The following is a 26294-nucleotide window of genomic DNA, read 5'->3' on the forward strand; positions in this document are numbered from 1 at the left end:
GCTTTTATTGTGCAAAAGTATTAAAAACACAAAAAAATAAACATAATTAATATTTCTAATGCAGCATACAAAAAAAACGCTAAGAAACAATGTCAGAATTCCTTCTTTTTTTTTTTCCATTCCCATCCCAAAAAAAACTGGTCCTGCAAAAAACAAGCTCTTATTCAGCTACGTGGATGAGAAAATCAGAGTCGCTTGGTCTCAAAGGCCCAAAATAGGGAAGTCCTTACGTGGTTATGGTTTTATTTTGGGGTATTGAAAAGCTCACATTTGAAATTAAACATTTCAAATGAGTTACCTGACCTCTTGGATTCCCTACAACCTGTGTCCTCTGTCCCCCATCTCTCGTTATTTACAACAATGTGTGATAGCATCTTGCCAAGGCACCAAATTGAGCACACCACAGCACTGCCCACCATGGTCAAGTGCTGTGGGCAAGATGTTATAACACATCTCTCTAAACAAGTAAAGAACACCAGCTTGCTGGGAAACTGAGAAGAATTGAGGTATTTATTATTTAAAGCATATCTAACTTTTCAGATGACTTTTCATAATAAGCTGTCATATGTGCATACATGAGGAATAACATGATTTCTGGCCATTATATGGCTTCTATCCTGCAGTTTTTCCCTTTGCCGGCTCTATCTCTAATTGTCAGTTTTCCCTGAACTTGTGGGTGGAGAAGAAAACATCCTGCTCCCCAATTTCTCTGTAGCACACCCTCAGAAGCAGCAGCATAAAGGAGATAATACAGAAGTAATGAGCGGTGTAGCTGGGTGAGATAAAACACTTACTAGAAGATACAGCAGTGTCTCTGTGGGTCTCTCTGCCCCTTTCTCACTCTGCTCCTGCATCCGCCTCCCCTCTCAATAGTCTTCTATGGGTAGCTGTAACCTGATCCTTTAGTGAGCTCTCAAGATGGATTTTAGCAGTGAATTAAAAGTGATAACTAGAGAAAAAGGCATTTTCTCGAAAAAGATATTACATAGTTTATTATATTTGCTTCTGCTAATGATTTATGCAAAGTTTGTTAAAAGATATGTGACCATTTAAGGCATTTTAAATCCCCAGAAAACCCTGTAAAGCTGGTGACAGATGTGTAATAATTGTTGATAAATATCGCGGATGTCAATAGGATCTGCTGATAATTTAATGTGTATAGGGCAGTCCAACTGTCCCTTCATGCATGTTGGATTATAACCTTGCTTAACCAGTCGATCAGCACTGCCAAAGGCAATTGTCATTTACCCCCTCTCTTCATGGCCCTAAACGTGCCCTCTCAGACACAGTTCAGTTAGATGGAACATGAGATTTCTCAACATTAAGACTAGACTACTTCTGCCATATATTAAAAGCTTTTATATTGTTGAAGGTGCACATTTTTCAAAATCCCACTGCAATTTCCTTTTTACCTTAGTATTTCTAATGGGAAATGCAATTAATTGCCAATTTTAGTGTAAATGATGGATTTTCCAGGGTAAAGCCGTAATTTCTTTCCAGAAAAATTCTCCAAACAACTGATTATTCATAGGATCCGCATGATGAATACATACAATGTCTCATTATTTTTGTTTATCACATTACTAGACATTGTCAATATAACTAGACCTAAGATGGGTCACCACACATTGTTATTCTTTGGATCATGTTATATTATAATCCTTATAGAGTATATTTCTGAAAACCAAACCATTTAGATATGTATCTATTTATTTATACTAGAAATGAAACTACTCAAAGATAACATTAGTTTACAATTTTTATTCATACTTAAACCTTCGAAGACTTTTTTTTAACTAAAAAAATGTATTATTGTGTTTAGTGCAACTTTGTAATTGTTTTTTATTTAAAAAAAATGTAACTTTTTGAGATACAGCTTCTACGAAGATACAGATACAGAAGATACAGCTGCTATGTGTCCAGGATACATAGAAGCTGTATCTTGTGCATAAACCCGAATCCGTCAGGTCTGCAGGACTGACGACTTTGGTGACAGCGGGAGTCACGCAGGATCCACCTGTTATTGATAACATCTGAGTTATGAACTCAGATGCGATTGTAAATAGTTGCATCCTACGTTATGAAGTTAGATGTGATCGATAACAGCTGGATCCTGCGTGTCAGGGATACGCAGAACCCGCTGCCACTGAAGCTGTCCGTTCCGCTGACCTGACTGATTTGGGTTTCAGGGCAAGATACAGCTTTGGTGTCCAGGATACATAGAAGCTGTATCTCAAAAAGTAAAAAAAAGTTCATTAAAAAACATTTACAGAGTTGAATTAAACACTATAATAGATTTTTTTTTTAGTAAAAGGTTTTTTTCAAAGGTTTGCATAGCCCCTAAGGCCCTTTTACATGAGCCAATGATCAGGGGAATGGAACGCTCATCTTTAACATGAGCGATCAGCCGATACACGAATAAACGCTTGTTTGTCGGCTGATCGCATCTTTCATGCAGTCCTAAAAATCCTCATTGTTGGCAGCACATCTCCCCATGTAAACATGGGATGTCCTGCCGAAAATGATGCATCTGTATGGAGACGAACGATCTTGTTTGTCCCCATACAGTTTAATGATTGCTCCATGTAAAAGGGAGGTAAACGAGCGCCAATCGACAGGCTACATATATCTGCCGGTATAAAAGGGCCCTTAGAGTTCTACCATGTAAGACTGCGAAGTTCATTGCTGAACCGTTCATATCTTTGTTTCAGCATTACTTATGTTGTATCGTTTAGCGGCCCTTCGTGGTGTTAATACAGACAGACACCCCCTTTTTCTCTTCCACATGGTAATTAATGAACTTCGGAATGATCTGCAGAGAAAAAAGTAGATAAAAGGATCCAGGCAGGCATTCAAGGATGACAGAAACAAAGTGCTCTCTTTTACATAGAAAAGAGTATAATGAGCAGAGCACCGGAAAACATCCCGGGTTTGACTTAATGTATACGGAATCCTTGCAAAATGGTATGGGACAAAGCAAATAAAAAACACCCCAATTATAATAAAAACCTTCACGTTTACTCTTTTTCTGCATTCTGATTGTTCCTGCCTAGTCTTTTTATATGACTGAAATAGCTTTTTGGCTATCAGGAGATAACACACCACTATGATAGCAAATGTTACCCAAAAGATGATCTGGCATGTGTAGCCCACAATTTCATGCCAAATCAGCCCAAATTTAGACTTTAGTTTTGCACAGCTCCGAACACTTTTAGGCGTCAATGTCTTGTTAGTTAAAATCATATTGGGTAATGAGAGAAGAAACATGATGATCCAAATTGAAGCGGACAAGATCTTAGCTGAAAGCAGATTTTTCGTACATGAGTTGTCAAAAGGTTTAACGGTTTTCTTATATCGGTCAATAGTTATTAGGCCAAGAAAAATAATACTGATGTACATAGTGAAATAGAACACCACCGAGGTGAATCGACAAGCAAATCCTTTCAGTGACCAAAGTCCAAGTCTTGCATCTCCTAGAATCTTGAATGGAAATGTCATGATCATTAAAGTATCAGATATAACTGAGTTTTTCAGAAAAATGATGAAATTCGATTTACTTGGTAACTGAAAAAACACAATAATTGCTAAACCATTCATGATGGATCCAGCAATGAAGAGAACGGAGTAGAGCACAGGGAAGAGCACTTGGTTGAACCGACTATCTCTAGAGCATGTGATATTATTGACATGATTAGTAATATTGGGTTGCTTGAAGGTTGTCGTGTGATCTCCAAATCCTGAAAGAAAAAGAAGAATTCTTTCACTTATTCATTTGATTTTGAGTAATATTTCAAATACAAATTTATTCTCTTGACTGTGAAATAAATGATACATACGTAAGTGTCACAATTTATTTTGATCCTTGGTGATAGTGATTCTGAATTTCATTACATTCAGTTTGTGAATAATCCATCATTTATCTTGACTATAGTACTTTCCGGTCTTATTCAAGAACTATTATACCATATGTGCAACCTGAGCCCGCTCCATACTCAGCGGCTGTCCGTTTAACCACTCAGATGTCGTGGTCAATAGCAACTGCGATATCTAAGCCATTAGAAAACGAGGTTCCCCCCTCGTGATCCCATTGCTCCCTGTGACGCGATCGTGGGGTGCCGATGGTTGTCATCGGAGGCTAGGGGCAAGAGGTAGGAATAAATAGGAGCCAGTAAATAGCCAGTACAAACTACAATGCACTACAAAACATAGGTATTGCAGTGTATTGTACCAGCGACCAAGCGATCACAAATAAATTTTTAGTATGCTAAAAAAATTATATTTAATTAAAAAAAACTTTTGGAGTTCGCCCATTATATGAATGTGAAAAATAAAGAAGTAAAGATATTTGGTACTGCTGCATCTATAAATGTCCAAACTATTACAATATAACATTATTTAACCCACTGGATGAATGACATAAAAAAAAAACACGCCAGAATTCTGTTTTTTGGTCACCTAAAAAACAAAAATTTGAATAAAAAGTATTAGGCTGGGTTCACACGTGGCGGAATTTCACTTGAATTCCGCTGCGGACACTCCGCAGCGTTAATCCGCAGCGGAGCCGTTTCTCCATTGACTTCCACTTTAATTTAGAAGTGTTCGTTTAGACGTTGAGTAAAATTCCGCTGCGGAGCATGGCGGAATTTCTCCATTGACTTCAATGGAGATTCTAAATTCCGCAATGAAGTCCGCAGCTGTCATGCACATGTTATGTGTGCTGCGGATGCGTCTTGCTTTTTTAACATGACATTTCTTCATTCTGGCTGGACCTATGTATTTCTAGGTCTACAGCCAGACTGAGGAAGTCAATGGGGCTCCCGTAATTACGGGAGCGTTGCTAGGAGACGTCAGTAAATAGTCACTGTCCAGGGTGCTGAAAGAGTTAAGCGATCGTCAGTAACTGTTTCTGCACCCTGGACAGTGACTACCGATCCCAATATACAGCAACCTGTAAAAAAATAGAAGTTCATACTTACCGAGAACTCCCTTCTTCTGTCTCCAGTCCGGCTTCCCAGGATGACGTTTCAGTCTAAGTGACGGCTGCAGCCAATCACAGGCTGCAGCGGTCACATGGACTGCCGCGTCATCCAGGGAGGTCGGGCTGGATGCCGAAAGAGGGACGCGTCACCAAGACAAAGTATGAAATTCGTTTATTTTCACTAGGGAAAGTGCTGTCCCTTCTCTCTATCCTGCACTGATAGAGAGAAGGGAAGCACTTTGAACGCAGTCCGCAGCAGCTAGTCCGCATCAATTTACTGCACATTTTGGGCAGATCCGCCACAGAATCTGCAACGCAGATTCTGTGCGGCATTGATGCCGACAGTTGCGGTGGAAATCCGCCACGTGGGGGCATGCTCTTAAAGGAGTTTTCCACGTTCTGACAACTGATGACCTATCCACCGGTATATGATCGGTGCATGTCCGACACCCGGACCCCGCACCGATCCGCCACTCTGGCTGTCCCTGGGCACCGGACGATTTTGCTGGAAGCAGATGGCTCCAGTCAAAGAATAGCAGCGGAGCTGCAGTACTTCAGCTCTGCTTCTATTCAAGTGTATAGGAGCAGAGCTGCAGTTCTGCCGAACGGCCGCTATGCAGTGGTCGGAGCATCTGCTTCCGACTCCAACTACTGCATACCGTTCCAAACATCCGGTGCACGGAGGCAGCCAGAGTGGCGGATCGGTGCGGGGTCCGGGTATCGGACACGCACCGATCATGTACTGATGACTGGGTCATCAGTTGTCAGAAAGTGGAAAACCCCTTTAAAGTAGTACTCACCCAAAAATGCTCACCCCGCAATAAAACAAGACCTCACACCGCTCCATCGACAGAAAAATAAAAAAGTTATAGCTCTCAGAATGTAGTGATACAAAAGTAATTTTTTTTTTCTTGGTAAAAGTATTACATCATTAAAAAAACTATATAAATTTGGTATTGTCGTAATCATATTGACCCGCAAATTAAAGTTAATTTGATGTTCTTATCACACGATGTACGCTGTAAAATGAATCCGAAAAAAAACCAACAGAGGTATCTCTGCGTTTTTCCCAATCCACCCCACAAAGAATTGTTTTCCGTTTCCGAGTACATTATATGGTACTTTAAATGGTTCCATTACAAATGACAATTCGTCAAGCAAAAACAAGCCCTCATACGGCTATATTAACAGAAAAATATAAAAGTTATGGCTTTTGGAAGGCAGAGAGAAACAATGGAAAATGGAAAACTGAAAAATGACTACGGAAGCAAAAGTAGATTTCTACTGTCTCTTAGATTGCATGTAAAGGCCTGACAATGCATTTTATGGCTCACAATTACTGGGGGATTGTTTGAGAGACATTAAAGGCTATGTACACCTTTGAAATACTTTTTTTATTATTATATAAAAATGTCTATTAGTGTGTTTTGTGCAACTTTCTAAATACTTTTTATTAAAAATTATTTTTACTTTTTCAGATAGAGCTGCTTTGTGTCCTGTATACAGAGCAGCTGTATCTTGCACTGAGACCTGAATCCATCAGGTTGCTTGTCTCTGACACACAGGATCAAGCTGTCATCCATCACATCTAAATTCATAACTTAATCACTGTACAAATGAAAATTTCTACAATGTTCATATATACTTTATGTTTTAATTCCTCACCATTTTTAAGATATTTGTTTGCTGTCAGTGACTGATAACATTCTTGTTTACATTCAGAGGCAGCAATCCACCCATAGGCTGAGTTCACATGGGGTGGATACACTGCGTAATAGCACGCAGCGTATCCGCCCTGTCTGCCGCAGGGAATTCTGGGCGAAAAAGCGCACCAAACTGTGGTGCAGTTTTTCGGCCAGAATGTCCGCTGCGAAAAACTGCAGCACTTAGCCGGCAAGCTGGCAGGCTGGCCGCCTGGGATGACGTCTCATGATTGGCTGCAGAGGCGGTCACTTTGGATGAAACATCATCCCAGAAGGCCGGCCCTCTGACGTCCTCCAGGCCAGCCTCCTGGGATGACGTTTCATCCATGTGACCACCGCTACAGCCTGAGATTGGCTGCAGCGGTGGTCACATGAAATGAAGCGTCATCCCAGGAGGATGAAACACAGTCTCCTAGGTAAGTTTAAATATAATTTTTTTTGCTGATTTCTGTTTTTTTGCGGCAGGATCGCTATGAATCCGCCACAAAAAACAGGGCAACTGCTATTTGATGCAGGATTTACATCCCCATTGAATTCAATGGGGAAATCCCGCAAAATATAAGCAGCGTTTACGTAAAGACAATTGACATGCTGCGGAATAGATTTCGGCACCACAGGTCAATTTCTGAGCGTTTTTTTCAGCTCAGTATTAACGCAGCGTGTGAATGAGATTTGTTTTATCACATCCACTTTGCTGCGAATTCCGTTGCGGAAAATTCGCAGTATTTACGCAACGTGTGAACTGACCCATACAGAGCCCTGTTCTCAGCTGAATACAAATGTTTCCAGTTTAGGCACTACTCTGTGATCTCTCCAGCCTGGACTGACACTTTATACAAACTATCAGAGAGATTTGTGCAGCTGCTGCTGATGCATTGAGCTCACAGACCATAGTCTAGATCAGGGGTCTCAAACGCGGCACGGTAAATGGGCCGCACATTAAAAAAATTTGAAGGTGACGGGCCGCATTAGGGCATGACCAGACGTGCAGGATAGAGAGAAGGGACAGCCCTTTCCCTAGTAAAAGTAAAATAAATTCATACTTACCCGGCCGTTGTCTTGGTGACGCGTCCCTCTTTCTACATCCAGCCCGACCCCCCTCGATGACGCGGCAGTCCATGTGACCGCTGCAGCCTGTGATTGACCTGTGATTGGCTGCAGCCGTCACATAGACTGAAACGTCATATCGGGAGGCCGGACTGGAGGAAGAAGCAGGGAATTCTCGGTAAGTAGGAACTTCTATTTTTTTTACAGGTTGATGTATATTGTGATCGGAAGTCACTGTCCAGGGTGCAGAAACAGTTACTGCCGATCGCTTAACTCTTTCAGCACCCTGGACAGTGACTATTTACTGACGTCTCCTAGCAACGCTCCCGTAATTACGGGTGCCCACACGTAGTCACCCGTAATTAAGGGATCCTCATAGACTTCTATGGGCCTGTCCGTGCCATAATAACGGCCCGTGGTTACGGGCGTTTTTTACGTTAGTGTGCATGGGGCCTCAGTCTGACTTTAGACCTTGAAATACATAGGTCCAGCCAGAATGAAGAAATGTCATGTTTGTAAAACAAATACGCTATGCAACACACATAACATCTGCGGACTTTATTGCGGAATTTTGACTCTCCTGAAGTCAATGGAGAAATTCCGCAATGAGTCCGCAACAAGTCCGCTACACGCCCGCAACAGTCAGTGTATGCTGCGGACACCAAATTCTGCACCGCAGCCTATGGTCCGCAGCGGAGTTTTCCACAACGTGTAAATGAACCTCACTAAAAAGCTGTGGAAAGCAATGGAGAAACGTGTACGCTGCGGTTTTCCGCAGCGGACTGTCCGCAGCAGAATTCCAGAGCAATTCCGCCACGTCTGGTCATGCCCTTACGTTCAAATTTGATACAATACAAAATAATTAGTTAATCATTTATTTGAACTACTATAACAATGCTACATGACTATAATAATACTACATTACTATAACAATACTACATGACTATAATACTACACTACTATACCAATACTACATGACTATAATAATAATAATAATAATAATACTACTACATTACTATAATAATACTACATTACTATAACAATACTACATTACTATAATAATAATAATAATACATTACTATAATACTACAATACTATAACAATACTACATTACTTTAATAATACTACATTACTATAACAATACTACATTACTATAATACTACATTACTATAATAATATTACATTACTATAAGAATACTACATTACTATAATACTACTACATTACTATAACAATACTACTTTACTATAATAATACTACATTACTATAACACTACATTACTATAATACTACATTACTATAACACTACATTACTATAATACTACATTACTATAAAAATACTACATTACTATACTAATACTACATTACTATAACAATACTACATTACTATAATACTACATTACTATTATAATACTGTTCGGTTTAAACTTTCAATAAATTTGTGAGTTTACTCCATGTGCTTATACTCCATTTTTCCAGTTTAAGTGTCGCTAAATGCAGTCTCACGGCTCAGTTGGCAGCGTTTGGCAGACACAAGAATGTAAAGATTGGGCAGCCACTTTTTAGATAGTGCCACAGTGACCTCTGTAGATAATGGCACAGTGCCCTCTGTAGATAAGTGCACAGTGCCCTCTGTAGATGGCACAGTGCCCTCTGTAGATAATGCCACAGTGCCCTCTGTAGATACTTCCACTGTGTCCTCTGTAGATGCTGCTACACACTCACCTGTAGATAATGCCACAGTGCCCTCTGTAGATAATGCCACAGTGCTCTCTGTAGATAACGCCACAGTCCCCTCTGTAGATAATGACACAGTGCCCTCTCGAGATAATGCCACAGTGCTCTCTGTAGATAATGCCACAGTGCCCTCTCAAGATAATGCCACCCCCCAGAAAATGCCACAGTGCTCTCTGTAGATAAAGCCACATTTCCCTCTATAGATAGTGACACATTGCCCTCTGTAGATAATTCTACAGTGCCCTCTGTAGATAATGCCACAGTGCCCTCTGTAGATAATGACACAGTGCCCTCTCGACATAATGCCACAGTGCTCTCTGTAGATAATGTCACATTGCCCTCTGTGGATAGTGCTACAGTGCCCTCTGTAGATAATGCCACAGTGCCCTGTAGATACTTCCGCAACGCCCTCTGTAATTACTTCCGCAACGCCCTCTGTAGATACTGCCACACAACCACCCATAGATAATACCACAGTGCCCTCTGTAGACAATGCCACAGTGCCCTCTGTAGAAAATGCCACAGTGCCATCTCAAGATAATGCCACCCCCCAGAAAATGCCACAGTGCTCTCTGTAGATAATGCCACATTTCCCTCTAAAGATAGTGACACATTGCCCTCTGTAGATAATGCTACAGTGCCCTCTGTAGATAATGCCACAGTGCCCTCTGTAGATACTTCCACAACGCCATCTGTAGATACTGCCACACACCCACCTGTACATAATTCCACAGTGCACTCTGTATATAATGCCACAGTGCCCTCTGTAGATAATGCCACACAACCCCCCTAGATAATGCCACAGTGCCCTCTGTAGATAATAACACAGTAGATAGTGCCACCCCCTCCCCCCCAGTAGATAGCTCCATTGGGGCTCTTTTCAGGAATGGAATTCCCAGCCAGATCGTTGCCGATGCTTTGGCCAGGAATTCCTCTGCTGGGGAAGCACTTGACGACACTGTCTATAGTGACGTCAGGGGATACTCCTGGACCGGAATGTGATGTCTGGGGCAACACCAGAGTCGGAGTCCCAGAGCAGAGCACTAGTATAGGCTCTGCTCCGGAACTCTGAGGAAGCCCCTGAAATGACTGTCAATATATGGACAGTGATGTCATGGGCAAACCCAGAGCTGGAGGCCCAGGCAGAGTGCTACTAGCTTGGTACTCCAGCTCTGCTCCTGACATCACTGTCCATATATGGACCGTGATGTTAGGTGCTTCCCCTGAGCCGGAGTCCCGGAGCAGAGCCATTCTAGCGCTCTGACTGGGACTCCTGCCATGCTTCTGACATCACTGTCCATATATGGACAGTAATGTTAGGGGCTTCCCCAGGGCCGGAGTCCTGGAGCAGAGCCACTTCTAGCGCTCTACCTGGGACTCCTGCTATGCTTCTCACATCACTGTCCATATATGGACAGTGATGGCAGGGGCTTCCCCAGAGCCGGAGTCCCAGAGCAGAGCCGCTTCTATCACTCGGACGCTCCCTTTTTGGCCTGCTCTCTTCGGCCCACGGATCGCGTGTTTGAGACCCCTGGTTTATACTGTGCACAACGGTATCTACTTCTCAGCTGACATCAGAGCTAGTTATCTATTAGTTTCCTATCTCTGAATATAAACAAGAGTGTTCTCAATCGCTGACATCAAACAAATCTATTGAAAATGGTGAGAAATTGAACCAGAAAGTATATTAGCTGTAGAACTGTTTATTTATAGAGTGATTAAGCTTAAGGCCCTGTTCACACAGAGTTTTCTGGTGCTGATTTTGACGTGGAAACCGCAATGGAATCGGCGCCAAAAAAACAAACGAAATCACCCCCCATTGATTTCAATTGGAGGCAGAGGCGTTTTTTTTCCTTGGCGGCTTTTACCCGTTGGCTGGGAAAAAAAGCAGCATATCCTTTCTTGCTGCGGTTCCGTCCCTGACCTCCCAATGGGAGGCAGAAAAAAACCTGTGGCGCTCGTTTCCAAGCGTTTTTCGCATTGCAGTACTTGCATTAGCTGCAATGGCCGTCGGCGAAAAACGCAGTCAAAAGTGCAGGCAGGTCAAAATCTGATTTTGAGGCCGATTTTTTCTGCCTGTAAAAAAACTATGTGCAAGCTTCGTAAAAGTAAATTCAATCTGATTAATTATTTTTTATCAAATTATTTTCTTAAATGCTCATGCACACTACAATATTACGGCAACATATAATCTTAAAGTTGTACATAGTTCTAATGTGACACCCATAGAAGTCTATGGGTCCTACTATACCAACATATGCCACCAAATTTTTACACAGCTATACAGAGGTTTTTTCCTGGCAGACTCAAAATAAATATTGTGCCATGTGAAGCATTGGTCCTAGGCGAGAATATCTCCAGACCAGAGTACCACATGTACGGAGGCACCATATAGTGACATGCTGTGCTTCCGTTCGGGCTCCAGGCGCATAGCTCTGCTGCATGCCTAAGGCCTTGTTCTTTTCCGCGCATTATCAAATTCTTCAGGGTCCCCGAAGTTCTAATCTTACAGAGGCCCCTACATATAGTGGAAATTTCCTTCTCACTTATATGTTTGTAATATAAATAAAAAAGACTATTTTAGTGTATTTAATCTGAAATAAAATAATCCTTTAACTTTTGGAGACCGAACTTAATCTTCTTCATTACAAACTATGGGACAGGAACCTGTCTAAGGGTATTTTCACACGACAACGCCAATTACGTCTGAAATTACGGAGTTGTTTTCAGGCGAAAACAGCTCCTGAATTTCAGACGTTTTGACAAGTGCACACGTTTTTCACGGCATCTTTTACGGACGTAATTGGAGCTGGTTTTCATTGAAGTCAATGAAAAATGGCTCCAATTACGTCCCAAGAAGTGACATGCACGTTTTTGTCCATAATTCGAGGCGTAAAACACTTGAATTACGTCCGTAAATAGGGCGTGTGAACATACCCTTAGTAAAAACGTCTGAAATTTTCAGGAGAAAACAGCTCCGTAATTTCAGACGTATTTGGCGTTGTCGTGTGCATATACCCTTAGTGCATACGACACATTTTTTTACGCGTGTGCTTAAAAAATGCGTCATGTAAAATAAGAAGGGTCAGGTCAATTCTTTGCTGCGTAAAAGACACTTAATTCCCATAGTTAACGGGAGTCCTAATTCCGAAAATGCTCACAAAACACTTTAAAAAATGAAACAAAAATGTGTCAAAAACTTCTGTATTTTAAAGAGCTCTTTACAAAAACACCAGTGTTTACACGTCGTTTTTTTTTTAGCGCCGGGTGAACAAGGCCTTATAGTGACTGGTAAGGATAGTCTAAATCACTTAGAGAAAAGATTCCAAAATCATTTCATTTGAATGAAATTGACTGATGGTCTTTACAGGAAGCCTGGGTTTGAACATGCCTACTTAAAGTGTCTCTCCTGTTGTACTATCTCACCCAAACTAATATCGTGCATTGAGAGTTGCTCCTGCATGCTGGGCAGTACTGTCGCCATGGAAACCGTAAAACGCCTGGAGAGTATCATGCACGGGTCCAATTCTAATTATTTGGACCCATGCACAATACTCTCTGAGCGTCGTATGGTTGCCATGGCAACAGTACCACCCAGCGTGCAGGAGTAACGCTCCACGCCCAATGTTACTTCGGACAATAGAGTATAACTAGTGGGACACTTTACAATGTGACCACGATCACCTCCTCTACCTTTTTTCTACTGTGGCCACAATTGAAAACTAGCAGAATTGTATTGCATTATTTTTTTATCATTACATTTCTTAGGGCGGGTTCACACATAGCGGAATTTCACTTAAATTCCGCTGCGGACACTCCGCAGCGTTAATCCGCAGCGGAGCCGTTTCTCCATTGACTTTCACTTTAATTTAGCAGTGTTCGTTTACACGATGCGTACAATTCCGCTGCGGAGCATAGGCTGCGGAGCGGAATTTGGTGTCCGCAGCATGCTCTGTCTGTTGCGGAGCAGTGGCGGACTGGTTGCGGACTCATGGCGGAATTTCTCCATTGACTTCAATGGAGAGTCAAAATTCCGCAATGAAGTCCGCAGATCTTATGTGTGCTGCGGAGCGTATTGTTTTTACTACCATGACATTTCTTCATTCTGGCTGGACCTATGTATTTCTAGGTCTACAGCCAGACTGAGGAAGTCAATGGGGCTCCCGTAATGACGGGAGCGTTGCTAGGAGACGTCTGTAAATAGTCACTGTCCAGGGTGCTGAAAGAGTTAAGCGATCGGCAGTAACTGTTTCTGCACCCGGGACAGTGACTACCGATCTCAATATACATGTATCTGTAAAAAAACATATAAGTTCATACTTACCGAGAACTCCCTGCGTCTGTCTCCAGTCCGGCCTCCCAGGATGACGTTTCAGTGTAAGTGACGGCTGCAGCCAATCACAGGCCAAGCACAGGCTGCAGCGGTCACATGGACTGGAGCGTCATCCAGGGAGGTCGGGCCGGATGCCGAAAGAGGGACGCGTCACCAAGACAACGGGCGGTAAGTATGAATTTCTTTGACTTTCACTAGGGAAAGTGCTGTCCCTTCTCTCTATCCTGCACTGAATAGGGAGAAGAGAAGCACTTTTCTTGCAGTCCGCAGCGGCCAGTCCGCATCAATTTTCTGCACATTTTGTGCAGATCCGCTGCAGAATCTGCAACGCAGATTCTGTGCGGCATTGATGCGGACAGTTGCGGAGGAATTCCGCCATGTGTGGTCATGCCCTTAAAGGGAATCTGTCAGCCTCAAATCTGCGCTATATAGGGAAGGGCATTGCAATTATACATATTGACTTGGTCATGCATCGACATTAAATTCCCCAGGCTCTGCAGTCGCAAGTGCCACTGGCGGAATTAAATGCCGATTTCCTTGCCTTGCAACTTGTAGGACCGAGACAACAGGTATCGTTACTGTACACCTCGCCACCCCTATATAGCGCTGTCAGCAGTTTTGACAAATTCCCTTTAGGCCAGGATCATACACACCGTTTTGATGCAGTTTTTGGCTCCGTTTTTTTTGTAGCCAAACACAGAAGTGGACACAAAAGAAAGGAGATACATCAGTTTTTTTCTTTATACTTTCCTTCCTTTTGAATCCGCTTCTGGCTTTGGCTAAAAAGACCTGCATCAAAACTCTGTATGTGATCCTGGCCTTAAAGGGGTTTTCTGGGTTATCTAACTTAAGCTTGATCGCTATATAAATAAAAAGTTCTACAACCTTCTAATATACTTTGGGGAGAAGTTAACAACGTTTCTACACACGTTTTTTTTTTAGCATAGAAATGTCGTAAATGGGCCAAAAGTCACAAAAATTGCGACTTTTGGACTGTTTTGCCTGCTCTCGCAGTTTTCAAAAACATGGGCAGTGCTCAGTAAAAGAGGCAGTGGCCACCTGCAGTCCAACGCATTTAGCATAAGTTACGCAAGAAACTGGCATGAATTAAAGGAGAAAACGAAGCCAGTCCTTGGCTGGTGTAGATTTCATCCGGTGTCCAACAGACAGGTGGAAACGCAACCAATTTAATAAGAGACGTGTGCCACGAAGTAAATTTGTTGCATCTTACTCCAGCTTGTTTTTTTTAAGTAAAACTGGCAATGTCTTAATACAGCTCCCCGTTGTGCTTTATTTCTTCACCATTTTTGAGATTTGTTTGCTTCTAATGAATGAGAACACTCGAGTTTTAATTTTGGGACCCAATGCTGTTGTCTCTACTTGCACATGTTGTAGAAAAATCCACCGAAAATCCACCTGCAAATTTGGCAGCAAATCTGCACTGAATCCACAGCAAAATCCACATGCTGCTAAATTTGTTGCAAATTTCACCCCTCTCACTGTAAAGAGTGAAATCCTGTGTGAAAATCTGCAACGGAAATTGACATGCCGCAGATTTAAAAAAGATCCTCACCACAGGTCAATTTCTGCACTAAAATGTTCCACAGCATGCGTCATTCACTTTGCTGCTACTGAAATACTCTGCAGATTTTCCGGCCACAAATCTGGACAGAAAATCCACAGCGTTTACGCTACGTGTGAATATACCCTAAGGCTAAGTTCACACTACCGTCACTATACGTTTACCTCTCTTCCGTCAGAGGAAGAGCGGATCGAAACATTATACGGAAAGCAACGGTTCCATTCGAATTACCATTAATTTCAAAGGTAATTCTTTTGTTTCAGTTGTTTTCCATTTGTCTCTGTTCGCTAGGTTTCCGTTTTTTTGACAGTCTACAGAACTTTTGTTTCCGTAAAAAAAACCTGAAACCTAGTGAACGGAGACAAACTGAAAGCAACTGAAACAAAATAATTACTATTGAAATGAATGGTAATTCTAACGGAACCGTTGCTTTCCGTTTAATGTTTCGATCCTCTCTTCCTCTGACGGTAGAGAGGTAAACTTATACTAACGGTAGTGTGAACTTAGCCTAAGAATTCAATACAATTGTGTCCTGTCTAGACAATTCTCTGTGAGCTAGATACATCAGTAGCAGCTGCACAAATTTCTCAGGTGGTTTGCTACAATGTATCAGTTTGAAGTTCAGGTTGTTTAGTACTGCCTGGATTAGATACAATTGTATCCACTCCTCAGCTAAGAGCAAGACTAGTATGTACAGTATGGGTTTGCTGCCTCTGAATGTAAATAAGGGTGCTCTCATTCACTGACAGCAAACTAGCATCTTGAAAATGATGAGGAAATAAAACACAAAGACGGGAATTTATTAAAGCATTTGTGCCACAATTCGGGCATTAAAAAGTTATTATGGTACTTGCTATATTTGCAAAATAATTTGCGACTTTTTGATCATTTATTCTTCACTCACTACTTTTCAAAAGTGGGTTAAAACGGGTGCAAAGTTTAGCAGGAAGGGGCAAAACCACCATCAATCTGACAGATTTACCATCATTTACTCCAGATATTGGCGTAAATGATGGCACAAATCTACGCCTGCTCATGAGATACCCAAAGATGCACCAAATTTATTAATGTGCGCATTTCACCCCGATGTAGTTTAGTTCAAGACTAGCGTATGAAACACCAATCTTAAATTCTCCCCAAAGTATATTTAAAGTTGTATTAATTTATACAGTTATTAAGCTTTATTTACAGAAAACCGAAAAACAGCTTTATGTTTTTTACTTCTGTCAAGTACAGAGGCCATTGTACGGTTATGGCTTTCTCAGGATTTGATATATCACAGATTCTGGATATAGAAGTTATGCTTTGGGCGTGTATACAACACTTTTAACTTTTAATATGGCAGTATATGAAGATTTCTTAATGCAGAGTCTGCAGATTTTACGGCATGCTCCGTCAGATGTGGTATTTTGGATTGGATTCTATCCTTGAATTATTTTCATATGGCTCCAAATACGGAACAGCACTAGCCGCAAAATGGTACACAAATTTTTGTATTGTGTATTATATTACAGGCTGAAAAATCACATACCAAACCTACAAGGAGGACAAACATAATCCCCCTCTTCCACTTGTTCATAATATAATCACAGTGATGATCAGAAGGAAGAAAGCATGAAAGGCACATATAGGCCCGATATGTGGTCATTGGTAATGACTCATCATTGATAATAATAACCTAAAAAGGAGTCCATATACCACTAGTTACTATAAAACGTATACATTTTATTGTGAGCAAATACATAAAAGCTATTACATAAAAAAGTTAGAGATGATAGCGACCACAGTGTGTGAAGATGGAAACCAGACAGCATAAGTCTGAAATGATAATATGCATGTAATACATATATGGCAAGAAACGAGGATATGGATGTATATATACAAAATGTATATGAGAGTTTTACTTGAAATACTGATAGGGGAGTCACTTATGTGATAGCCCAGGAAAAGCTCACAAACATATGATGACATGTGTTGGTAGCACATGTCAGGCCATCACCCACCAAACACAAGGTATGGTAGGTGAAGTGGCTGGACAATGGCAGTTACATGAACACAGAGGTCTAAATACAACATATCCTGAATACCAAATAACAGTCTTACCCATAGCACAGTGTCCGGCTGTCTGGCGTCACACCCCAACGTGCGTTTTGGCGGAAGCCTTCGTCTGGGGCGAAGCCTTCATCAGGATTGTAGCGTTTATGGCCACAGGTCGTCGGGTTTACTCATCTCCCGACGCCCGCATCCATGAATCAGTGAGCGCTGGCTTGCATCTCCTTCCAAGGAGACGCCAACGCTCACTTCCGCTCCGGTCCGCTGTTTCTCGTAGGGTGCCCGTTCTTAAAGGGCCAGCGCGCGCACATGTGAAACAATCATCATTATCAACTACACATGATTTCTGGACTATAAGAAGGGCCCTGCCCTTCTGATCCTTGCCTGAGCGTTGTTAGTGTATCCCAAGTCTGTTTTGCAAATGGTCCCTTAGTGTTTTCCCGTTCCAGTTGTTACCCATGCCCTGTTACCCGTATCCTGTATCCCGTGCTGTGTTCTCGTTTCTGAGCCTCTTAGTGTTGGAGTCGTGTCCTACTGCACCTGCTGTCGTTTGCCACATCCATTGTCTTCTGCCACGTCCAGTGTCTTCTGCCACAACCAGTGTCTTCTACCACGTCCAGTGTCATCTGCCACGTCTTGTACTGTCCACCACGTCTGGCGCAACTTTCTACACCTACCTCCATCCGTGCTGAAGCCACAGCCACTGTTCAGGTACCCGTGTGTTCCGAACTGCTATAGACTTTTGTATAGACTGCGACTAGGCCAGCTGCCTCTCCGCTATGGCGGAGCAGCCTAGTGGGTCCACATATCCTGTGATTGTGAGAGTACGCTCAGACCATGGAACCCGCTGGCCAGCCCAAGACCGCAGTCCAGAAGATACACTTAGAGATGCATGACCTACGCACTCGTCAGGATCAACTCCTTGAGGTGGTAAATACTATCATGGTCCGCCTGGATCAACTTACTTTTCCTCCTCCGTTTCCTCCTCCAGAGACTGTTGCTGTGCCACTGCCCGTTGCTCCCCCTGTTTGTTCCGCATCTACAGTTCCTCTGCCTCTTCTTCCTTGCTATGACGGTGATCCCAGAGCCTGTAGAGGATTTATTAACCAATGCACGGTTCATTTTAGGATACAGGCTCATCTCTTCCCCTCTGAGAAGGCCAAAGTAGTGTTTATCATCTCCCTCCTCGCTGGCAAGGCCCTCGCATGGGCGAACCCAATCTTGGAACAACAAGGACCTGTATCCTCGGACCTAGCCTTGTTCCTGCAGTCCTTTCGAGCCGTGTTCGAGGAGCTGGGCCGAACATCCTCTGCCGCAGCTGCCACTCTGTTGACCCTCAAGCAAGAAGGTTCCACAGTAGGGGAGTATGCTATCTCCTTCCGTACCCTGGCAGCAGAGCTGGCATGGAACAATGATGCACTGATGGCATCCTTCTGGCAGGGACTGTCCTCTCACATCAAGGACGAACAGGCGGCCCGCTACCTTCCTTTTACCTTGGATGCCCTCATCCTGTTAGCCACTCGGGTTGACATGAGAATCCGGGAGAGCACTCAAGAGGTTCGACAGGAGAGCCGGGGTCACAGACCAGCACCCTCGGTCCAGAGACCACTACTGCCTTCCCCTAGTGCGCTACCTGAAGAACCCATGCAGGTAGACAGAGTCCGGTTGTCTGAACAAGAGAAGCAGTGCAGACGATCCTCTGGACTATGTATGTATTGAGGCCTTAAGGGTCATTCTGTGCGCCAATGCCCACAGAAACCAGGAAACTCCAGTACCTAGGGTTGGTTGGAGAGGCAACTCTAGGTGGGACATCTCCAAATGTTAAAAGCTCTTCCAAATGATCGATTCCTGTGGCCATCGTCTCCGGAGAGAGGTCACATCCCTACTCTGCCTATCTTGACTCCGGAGCAGCTGCTAATTTCATCCAGCAGGATCTAGTGGATCGTTTACATCTACCCACAGTTCTTCTGGTTAGACCCCTGGCTGTTGCCTCTGTGAATGGGCTACCATTGCCCGATCCGATTGTATTCATCACAGAGCCGTTGACACTACGGGTCAGAGCTCTTCACTCGGAGCAGATTGCCTTCCTTGTACTACCTAAGGCTATCAATCCTATCCTGCTGGGTCTGCCATGGCTTCGCCTACACGCCCTGGTTCTTGACTGGAGTTCCGGAGAAATTCTTCAATGGGGTCCCAGATGCCATAGCCATTGCCTGTCACAAGTTTGTCCTGTTATGCCCCCTGTGCCTCAGTCACTCTCCGATCTACCATCTCAGTATGCCAATTTTGCAGATGTCTTCAGCAAGTGAGAGGCTGAGACGTTGCCTCCACATCGGAATTATGACTGTCCCATTGAACTGGTTCCAAATGCTTCTCTTCCCCGTGGATGGGTATATCCTCTCTCTCATTTCCAGAGACTTTATCCATGTCAGCCTATATCAAGGAGAATTTGGAGAGGGGTTTTATACGAAAAACGTACACCCTGGCCGGGGCCGGGTTCTTCTTAGTCAAGAAGAGAGACGGATTTCTTCGACCCTGCATTGACTACCGTGGTCTCAACCAGATCACGGTCAAGAACAAATACCCGTTGCCACTTATATCCGAGTTGTTTGACCGTATACGAGGAGACAGAATTTTTTTAAAATTAGACTTGCGTGGGGCTTATAATTTGATTTGAATCTGTCAAGGGGACGAGTGGAAGACGGCGTTTAACACCCGAGATGGGCACTACGAATACCTGGTGATGCCCTTCGGACTGTGTAACGCTTCCACGGTCTTTCAGGAATTTGTCAATTATATCTTCCAAGATCTTCTCTATGTCTGTGTTATAGTTTATCTCGATGATATTTTGATTTTCTCCCCAGATCTGATGACCCATCGGAGGCATGTCTGTCAGGTTATACTGCGACTAAGGGAGAATCGCTTATATGCCAAGTTGGGGAAGTGCGTCTTTGAAAAGAAGTCTTTGCCCTTTCTGGGCTACATCATCTCGGATCAAGGTCTTAAGATGGATCCTGAGAAACTAAAGTCTGTCCTGAAATGGCCATGTCCTCAAGGCCTGAGGGCCATACAGCGGTTCCTGGGATTCGCCAAAATCTGTCGGCAGCTTATTCCAAACTTCTCATCTCTGACGGCTCCCATCTCTACCCTTGGCAAGAAGGGTGTGAACGCAAAGGTGTGGCCTCCAGAGGCAGAGTCTGCATTTATTAGCTTCAAGAAAGCCTTCACTTCAGCCCCGATCCTCCATCATCCTAAAGTATCTCGGCAGTTTTCATCGGAGGTGGACGCTTCTTCTGTTGGGGCAGGTGCACTTCTGTTCCAAAGGAGCTCCAAAGGAAAGGCAGTATGTGGCTATTACTCAAGACTTTTTTCTTCTGCAGAGCGCAATTCCTCTATTGGGGATCGGGAGCTACTGGCCATCAAATTGGCTTTGGAGGAGTGGAGACATCTTCTAGAGGGCACAGCTAACCCCATCTTGGTCTACACCGACCACAAGAACCTCACCTATTTCCAGTCCGCTCAACGACTAAATCCCCGTCAAGCCAGGTGGTCGCTGTTCTTCACCCGTTTCCAATTCATGCTCCACTAAGGTCCCACTGACAAGAATGTGAGGGCCGATGCCCTGTTCAGGTCATTTGGGCACGCTGGTGTTCGAAACACCCGGGACCTGATTGCTCGTCTCTTCTGGTGGCCCACGCTACCCACAGATGTTGTGGTCTTTGTCTCTGCCTGAACGATGTGTGCTTCTAACAAGGTTTCTCACTCCAGGCTTGCCGGCCTGCTCCAACCTCGGTCTGTACCTAATGCCCCCTAGCAGCACATTGCAATGGACTTTGTCACAGACCTTCCTCCCTCAGCAGGGTGCAACACTGTCTGGGTGGTGGTGGACTGGTTCTTGAAGATGGCACATTTTATCCCGCTGATTGGCGTGCCTTCTGCTCCCCGACTGACCAGTATCTTCATTCCACACATCATCCGCTTGCATGGCTTGCCTCTTCACATTGTGTCCGATCGGGGGGTTCAGTTTATCTCGAAGTTCTGGAGAGCCCTCTGTAAACTCCTAGATGTGAGATTGGACTTTTCCTTGGCCTATCACCCCCAGTCCAATGGGGAAGTCGAGAGGATCAACCAGATCATGGAGAATTATCTCTGCCACTTTATTTCCTTGCAGCATGATAACTGGGTACAGCTTCTTCCATGGGCCGAGTTCTCATATAACAACCACACAAGCGAGTCCACCACTTCCATTCCGTTTTACATTGTGTACAGTCAACATCCTAGAGTCCCTCTTCCTGTCTCGACTACATCTCAGGTACCCGCTGCTGACTCTGCATTTGGGGACTTTCTGCAAATCTGGCAACAGACCCGGTCCTCTATTTTGCTGGCAGTCAATCGTATGAAGTGAAAAGCGGATACAAAGAGAAGAGAGCCATCTCAGTATCTTCCAGGTACCAAAGTCTGGCTGTCCTCGCGGAACATTCATTTGAAGGTGCCTTCATACAAGTTTGCTCCCAGGTTCCTCGGTCCTTTTGAGATTCTGCAACAGATAAACCCTCTCTCCTATAAGCTGTGGTTGCCTCCTACCCTCAGAATCCCCAACTCCTTTCCTGTGTCCCTCCTGAAACCACTGGTCCTGTTCCACAGTTGCTCCCAGCGGTTCTTCTGATGTGTTTGAGGTGAGGGAGATCCTGGACTGCAAAAGGGTAGGAGGAAGGACTTTCTATTTGGTGGACTGGAGAGGGTTTGGTCCTTAGGAGAGGTCCTGGGAGCTGGAAAAGAACCTCAGTACCCCTGCTCTCATTAAGAAGAGTCTCCCTTTATCTCTGGTCCCAAGAGGAGGGGGCGTAAGAGGGGGGATACTGTAGCGTCCATGGCCGCGGGCAGTCGGTTTTGCTCACCTCCCGACGCCCGCAGCCATGGATCAGTGAGCGCTGGCTCGCATCTCCTTCCTAGGAGATGCCAGTGCTCACTTCCGCTCCGGTCCACTGTGTACCGTAGTGTGCGTGTGCATTATCGTGCACGGTCTTAAATTACGCCAGCGCGCGTACATGTGAAACAATCATCATCATCAACTACACATGATTCCTGGACTATAAGAAGGGCCCTGCCCTTCTGATCCTTGCCTGAGTGTTTGGTATGTAGTGCTTCTGAGCGCACAAGATCCGGTAGGTGCACGAATAGGGTCCCAACCCAATTACGTAGTAAAGAAATATTCGGCACACAGGGTGATGATTTTAGCATATCTTTTGGTTTTATTTTATCAAAAATTGATGCCAGAGGTTTAGTGCGATGTTTCGGTCGTATATTAGACCTTCATCAGGCACTTGTACCTCCTGGTGTCTGGCTCATCCAGTCATTGGCGCTGCGTATATTAGTAGCGGTTTACCACTTTGTTATGACACTACTAATATACGCAGCGCCAACGACTGGATGAACCAGACACCAGGAGGTACAAGTGCCTGATGAAGGTCTAATATACGACTGAAACGTCGCACTAAACCTCTGGCATCAATTTTTTATAAAATAAAACCAAAAGATTTGCTAAAATCATCACCTTGTGTGCCGAATATTTCTTTACTACTTGCCTGAGTGTTGTTAGTGTATCCCAAGTCTGTCTTGCAAATGATTCCTTAGTGTTTTCCCATTCCAGTTGTTACCCATGCCCTGTTACCCGTATCCTGTATCCCGTGCTGTGTTCTCGTTTCTGAGCCTCTTAGTGTTGGAGTCATGTCCTACTGCACCTGCTGTCGTTTGCCACGTCCAGTGTCTACTGCCACGTCCAGTGTCGTCTGCCACGTCTTGTACTGTCCGCCACGTCTGGCGCAACCTGCTGCACCTACCTCCACCCGTGCTGAAGACACAGCCACTGTCTGGACTAGTTCAGGTACCCGTGTGTTACGAACTGGTATAGACTTTTGTATATACTGTGACTAGGCCAGCTGCCTCTCCGCTACGACGGAGCGGCCTAGTGGGTCCACATACCCTGTGATCGTGACAAGGATATGTTGTATTTTTTACCTCTGTTTTCATGTGACTGCCATTGTCCAGCCACTTCACCTACCATACCTTGTGTTTGGTCGGTGATGACCTGACATGTGCTACTAACACATGTCATCATATGTTTGTGAGCTTTATCTGGGCTATCACACAAGTGACTCCCCTATCAGTATTTCAAGTAAAACTCTTATATACATTTTGTGTATATACATCCATATTATCGTTTCTTGCCATATATGTATTACATGCATATTATCATTTCAGACTTATGCTGTCTGGTTTCCATCTTTACACACTGTGGTCGCTATCATCTCTAACTTTTTTATGTAATAGCTTTTATGTATTTGTACACAATAAAATGTATACGTTTTATAGTAACTAGTGGTATATGGACTCCATTTTAGGTTATTATTTTGAAAAATCACATAGTTGTGTGCATGAGGCCAAAGGATGATTTGTCGTTCAGGTCTCTAGGAAAGCTGCCCGACAAGCCCTGTGGCAATTGTGATGTCAATCATACAAATATTTAAAAACCTGACAGAAAAGCGAATAAACTTTCATTTTTTTCACATTTGGAATATTTTTTATTAAAGGGGTTTTTCCGCAATGGATATTTATCAGCTGGTTCAGAATTGCACGTTTCTCACATCAGACAATTGACCAGTGTAAAAGGGCCTTTAATCGGGGAAACGAATGTTCACAGAACGCTCGTTCCCAATAATTGCCCTGTGTAAACAGGGCAACAATCAGCCAATGAACAGCTCGTTCATCACATGATTGTATCATTTTAAATGCCCAAAATGTTATCATTGTCGCCAGCACATCTCCTTGTGTAAACAGGGAGTTGTGCTGCCGACACGATAAAAATGTATGGGGACGAGTGATCGTAATCATGAGCACTTGTCCCCATACTTGCTCCTTGCGAAAGGAGCAAATGAGCGCCGATCAATGAGATGTCCGGCCAAAATTGGCTTTTTAAGAAGTACTTTTTGATCCTGTAGAGTGATATTAAATAAACTTACCTGAATAATCCATGGTTACACTTCCCACTGTCTTTTTGTAGCAAAGCTGGTCATAGGGTTAGGATTTTCAAGTTTGTTTCCATCCAGAAAGCTATAAAGTAAACATAGTCTAATGATTCTTCCATAGAAATGACCTTAGTTTAGGCTACTACATCAGCAGTTGAAAATACGGTATATGTATGAGTTATGCATCCTATAGAAAATGACAGTAGATTTTACTTTTTAGTTTCTGTTCCAGATGAAGACACACATACTTCTGCTTTCACTTAAAAAGCAAAAAAAAACACAAAAAAAACTTAAGTTCCTTAATATTGGGAACATCACATGAGTATTTATATGCAATACAAGAGGGATAAAGACTTAGTGGGAAATATTTAACTATAATGATCATGTTACATTGGGGTCACAACCACTTTATCCAAACCAATAACAAAAAATGCTTGAGGACTCACGTCTGAGTCAAGTCGGAAACTAGCGGCAGTCAGTTCTGAGCGAAGTCCTCAGCTAGCGGAATTTATGAGGCTAGAGGGCCACAAATGTCTTATCAAAGACATTAGTGGCATATTACTTTAATATGCTATCATTTTTCAATCGAAGGGACAACAACTCTTCATGCCACTTATTTTCGTGTCAGCTCTGCTTGACCGTTTCCGGATATAATAATAATGTACACGACCGTCAAGAAAAAGCGGAGTGGAGACCAAGTCACACAGGGCATTCCTAGTGCAGCTGTCACTTCATTCTAGAGATTAGTGGGAATCTCAGTGGTCGGACTCCGAATGATTGCACATCGGTGGCATATTCTAGCGATAAATACCAATTCCTATGATTAGAGCATGTGACTAACAGATTTCAGGGAAAGGGATGAGGTTTAGGTAGCTTTGTTTCTGGACAGGAAGCAGCTTTCTGCAGCAGAGTACTTCCACTGCACTATCTGCATTCCGTTTTGGCCACGCTTCTCTTTTTTCAAAATTCGTACCGACCATGCAGGTGAAGGGTTACCTGTTGTCCCTGTCACATTTCTGAAAGTCAAAGTACATTTTCTAATTGTAGAACTTAATATTTTGTTGATCTCACAATGTTGAAAGGCATGTCAAATTAAACCCCACATGGCTTACACCTTCTGTGAAAGGGGCAATACACGACAAAAAAAGGGCATTTAAAAAATACAAATCTAAGGGTACAGCTGTAGCCTTTGTAAAATATAAAGAGCTTAATAAAATCTGTAAAAATGTAATAAAATTAGCAAAAATACAAAATGAAAGGCAGGTGGCCAAGGATAGTAAAACAAATCCCCAAAAATTCTTCAAGTATATAAATGCTAAAAAGCCAAGGTCTGAACATGTAGGACCCCTAGATAATGGTAATAGGGAGTTGATCACAGGAGATCAAGAGAAGGCAGAGTTACTAAATGGGTTCTTTAGCTCTGTATATACAACTGAAGAAAGAGCAGCTGATGTAGCCGGTGCCAGTGCTGTTAATATATCAGTTGATATACTGAATTGGATGAATGTAGATATGGTCCAAGCTAAATTAAATAAAATAAATGTGCACAAGGCCCCGGGACCAGATGGGTTACACCCTAGAATTCTTAAAGAGCTTAGTTCAGTTATTTCTGTCCCCCTTTTCATAATATTCAGAGAATCTCTAGTGACTGGTATAGTGCCAAGGGACTGTCGCAGCGCAAATGTGGTGCCTATTTTCAAAAAGGGCTCTAGGTCTTCCCCGGGTAATTATAGACCAGTAAGCTTAACATCCATCGTGGGGAAAATGTTTGAGGGGCTATTGAGGGACTATATACAGGATTATGTGACAATAAATAGCATTATAAGTGACAGCCAGCACG

General features: G+C 43.3%; 2 protein-coding genes across 2 annotated transcripts in view; one reads left to right on the top strand and one right to left on the bottom strand.

Moving 5' to 3' along the window:
• Positions 1-26294, top strand: part of MED12L (mediator complex subunit 12L) — a 507362-nt gene that overhangs the window by 344766 nt on the left and 136302 nt on the right. The gene's annotated exons all lie outside the window — the stretch shown is intronic.
• LOC142759394 (P2Y purinoceptor 12-like) lies at positions 2372-24566 on the bottom strand. Its single transcript, XM_075861499.1, has 2 exons — positions 24449-24566; positions 2372-3737 (listed from the first exon to the last, which is right to left on the bottom strand). Exons 1-2 carry the CDS (start codon positions 24459-24461, stop codon positions 2695-2697), a joined length of 1056 nt encoding a protein of 351 aa, XP_075717614.1. The 5' UTR covers positions 24462-24566; the 3' UTR covers positions 2372-2694.

The sequence above is a fragment of the Rhinoderma darwinii genome, chromosome 4 (assembly GCF_050947455.1).
Source record: "Rhinoderma darwinii isolate aRhiDar2 chromosome 4, aRhiDar2.hap1, whole genome shotgun sequence".
In the NCBI taxonomy this organism is placed as follows: domain Eukaryota; kingdom Metazoa; phylum Chordata; class Amphibia; order Anura; family Rhinodermatidae; genus Rhinoderma; species Rhinoderma darwinii.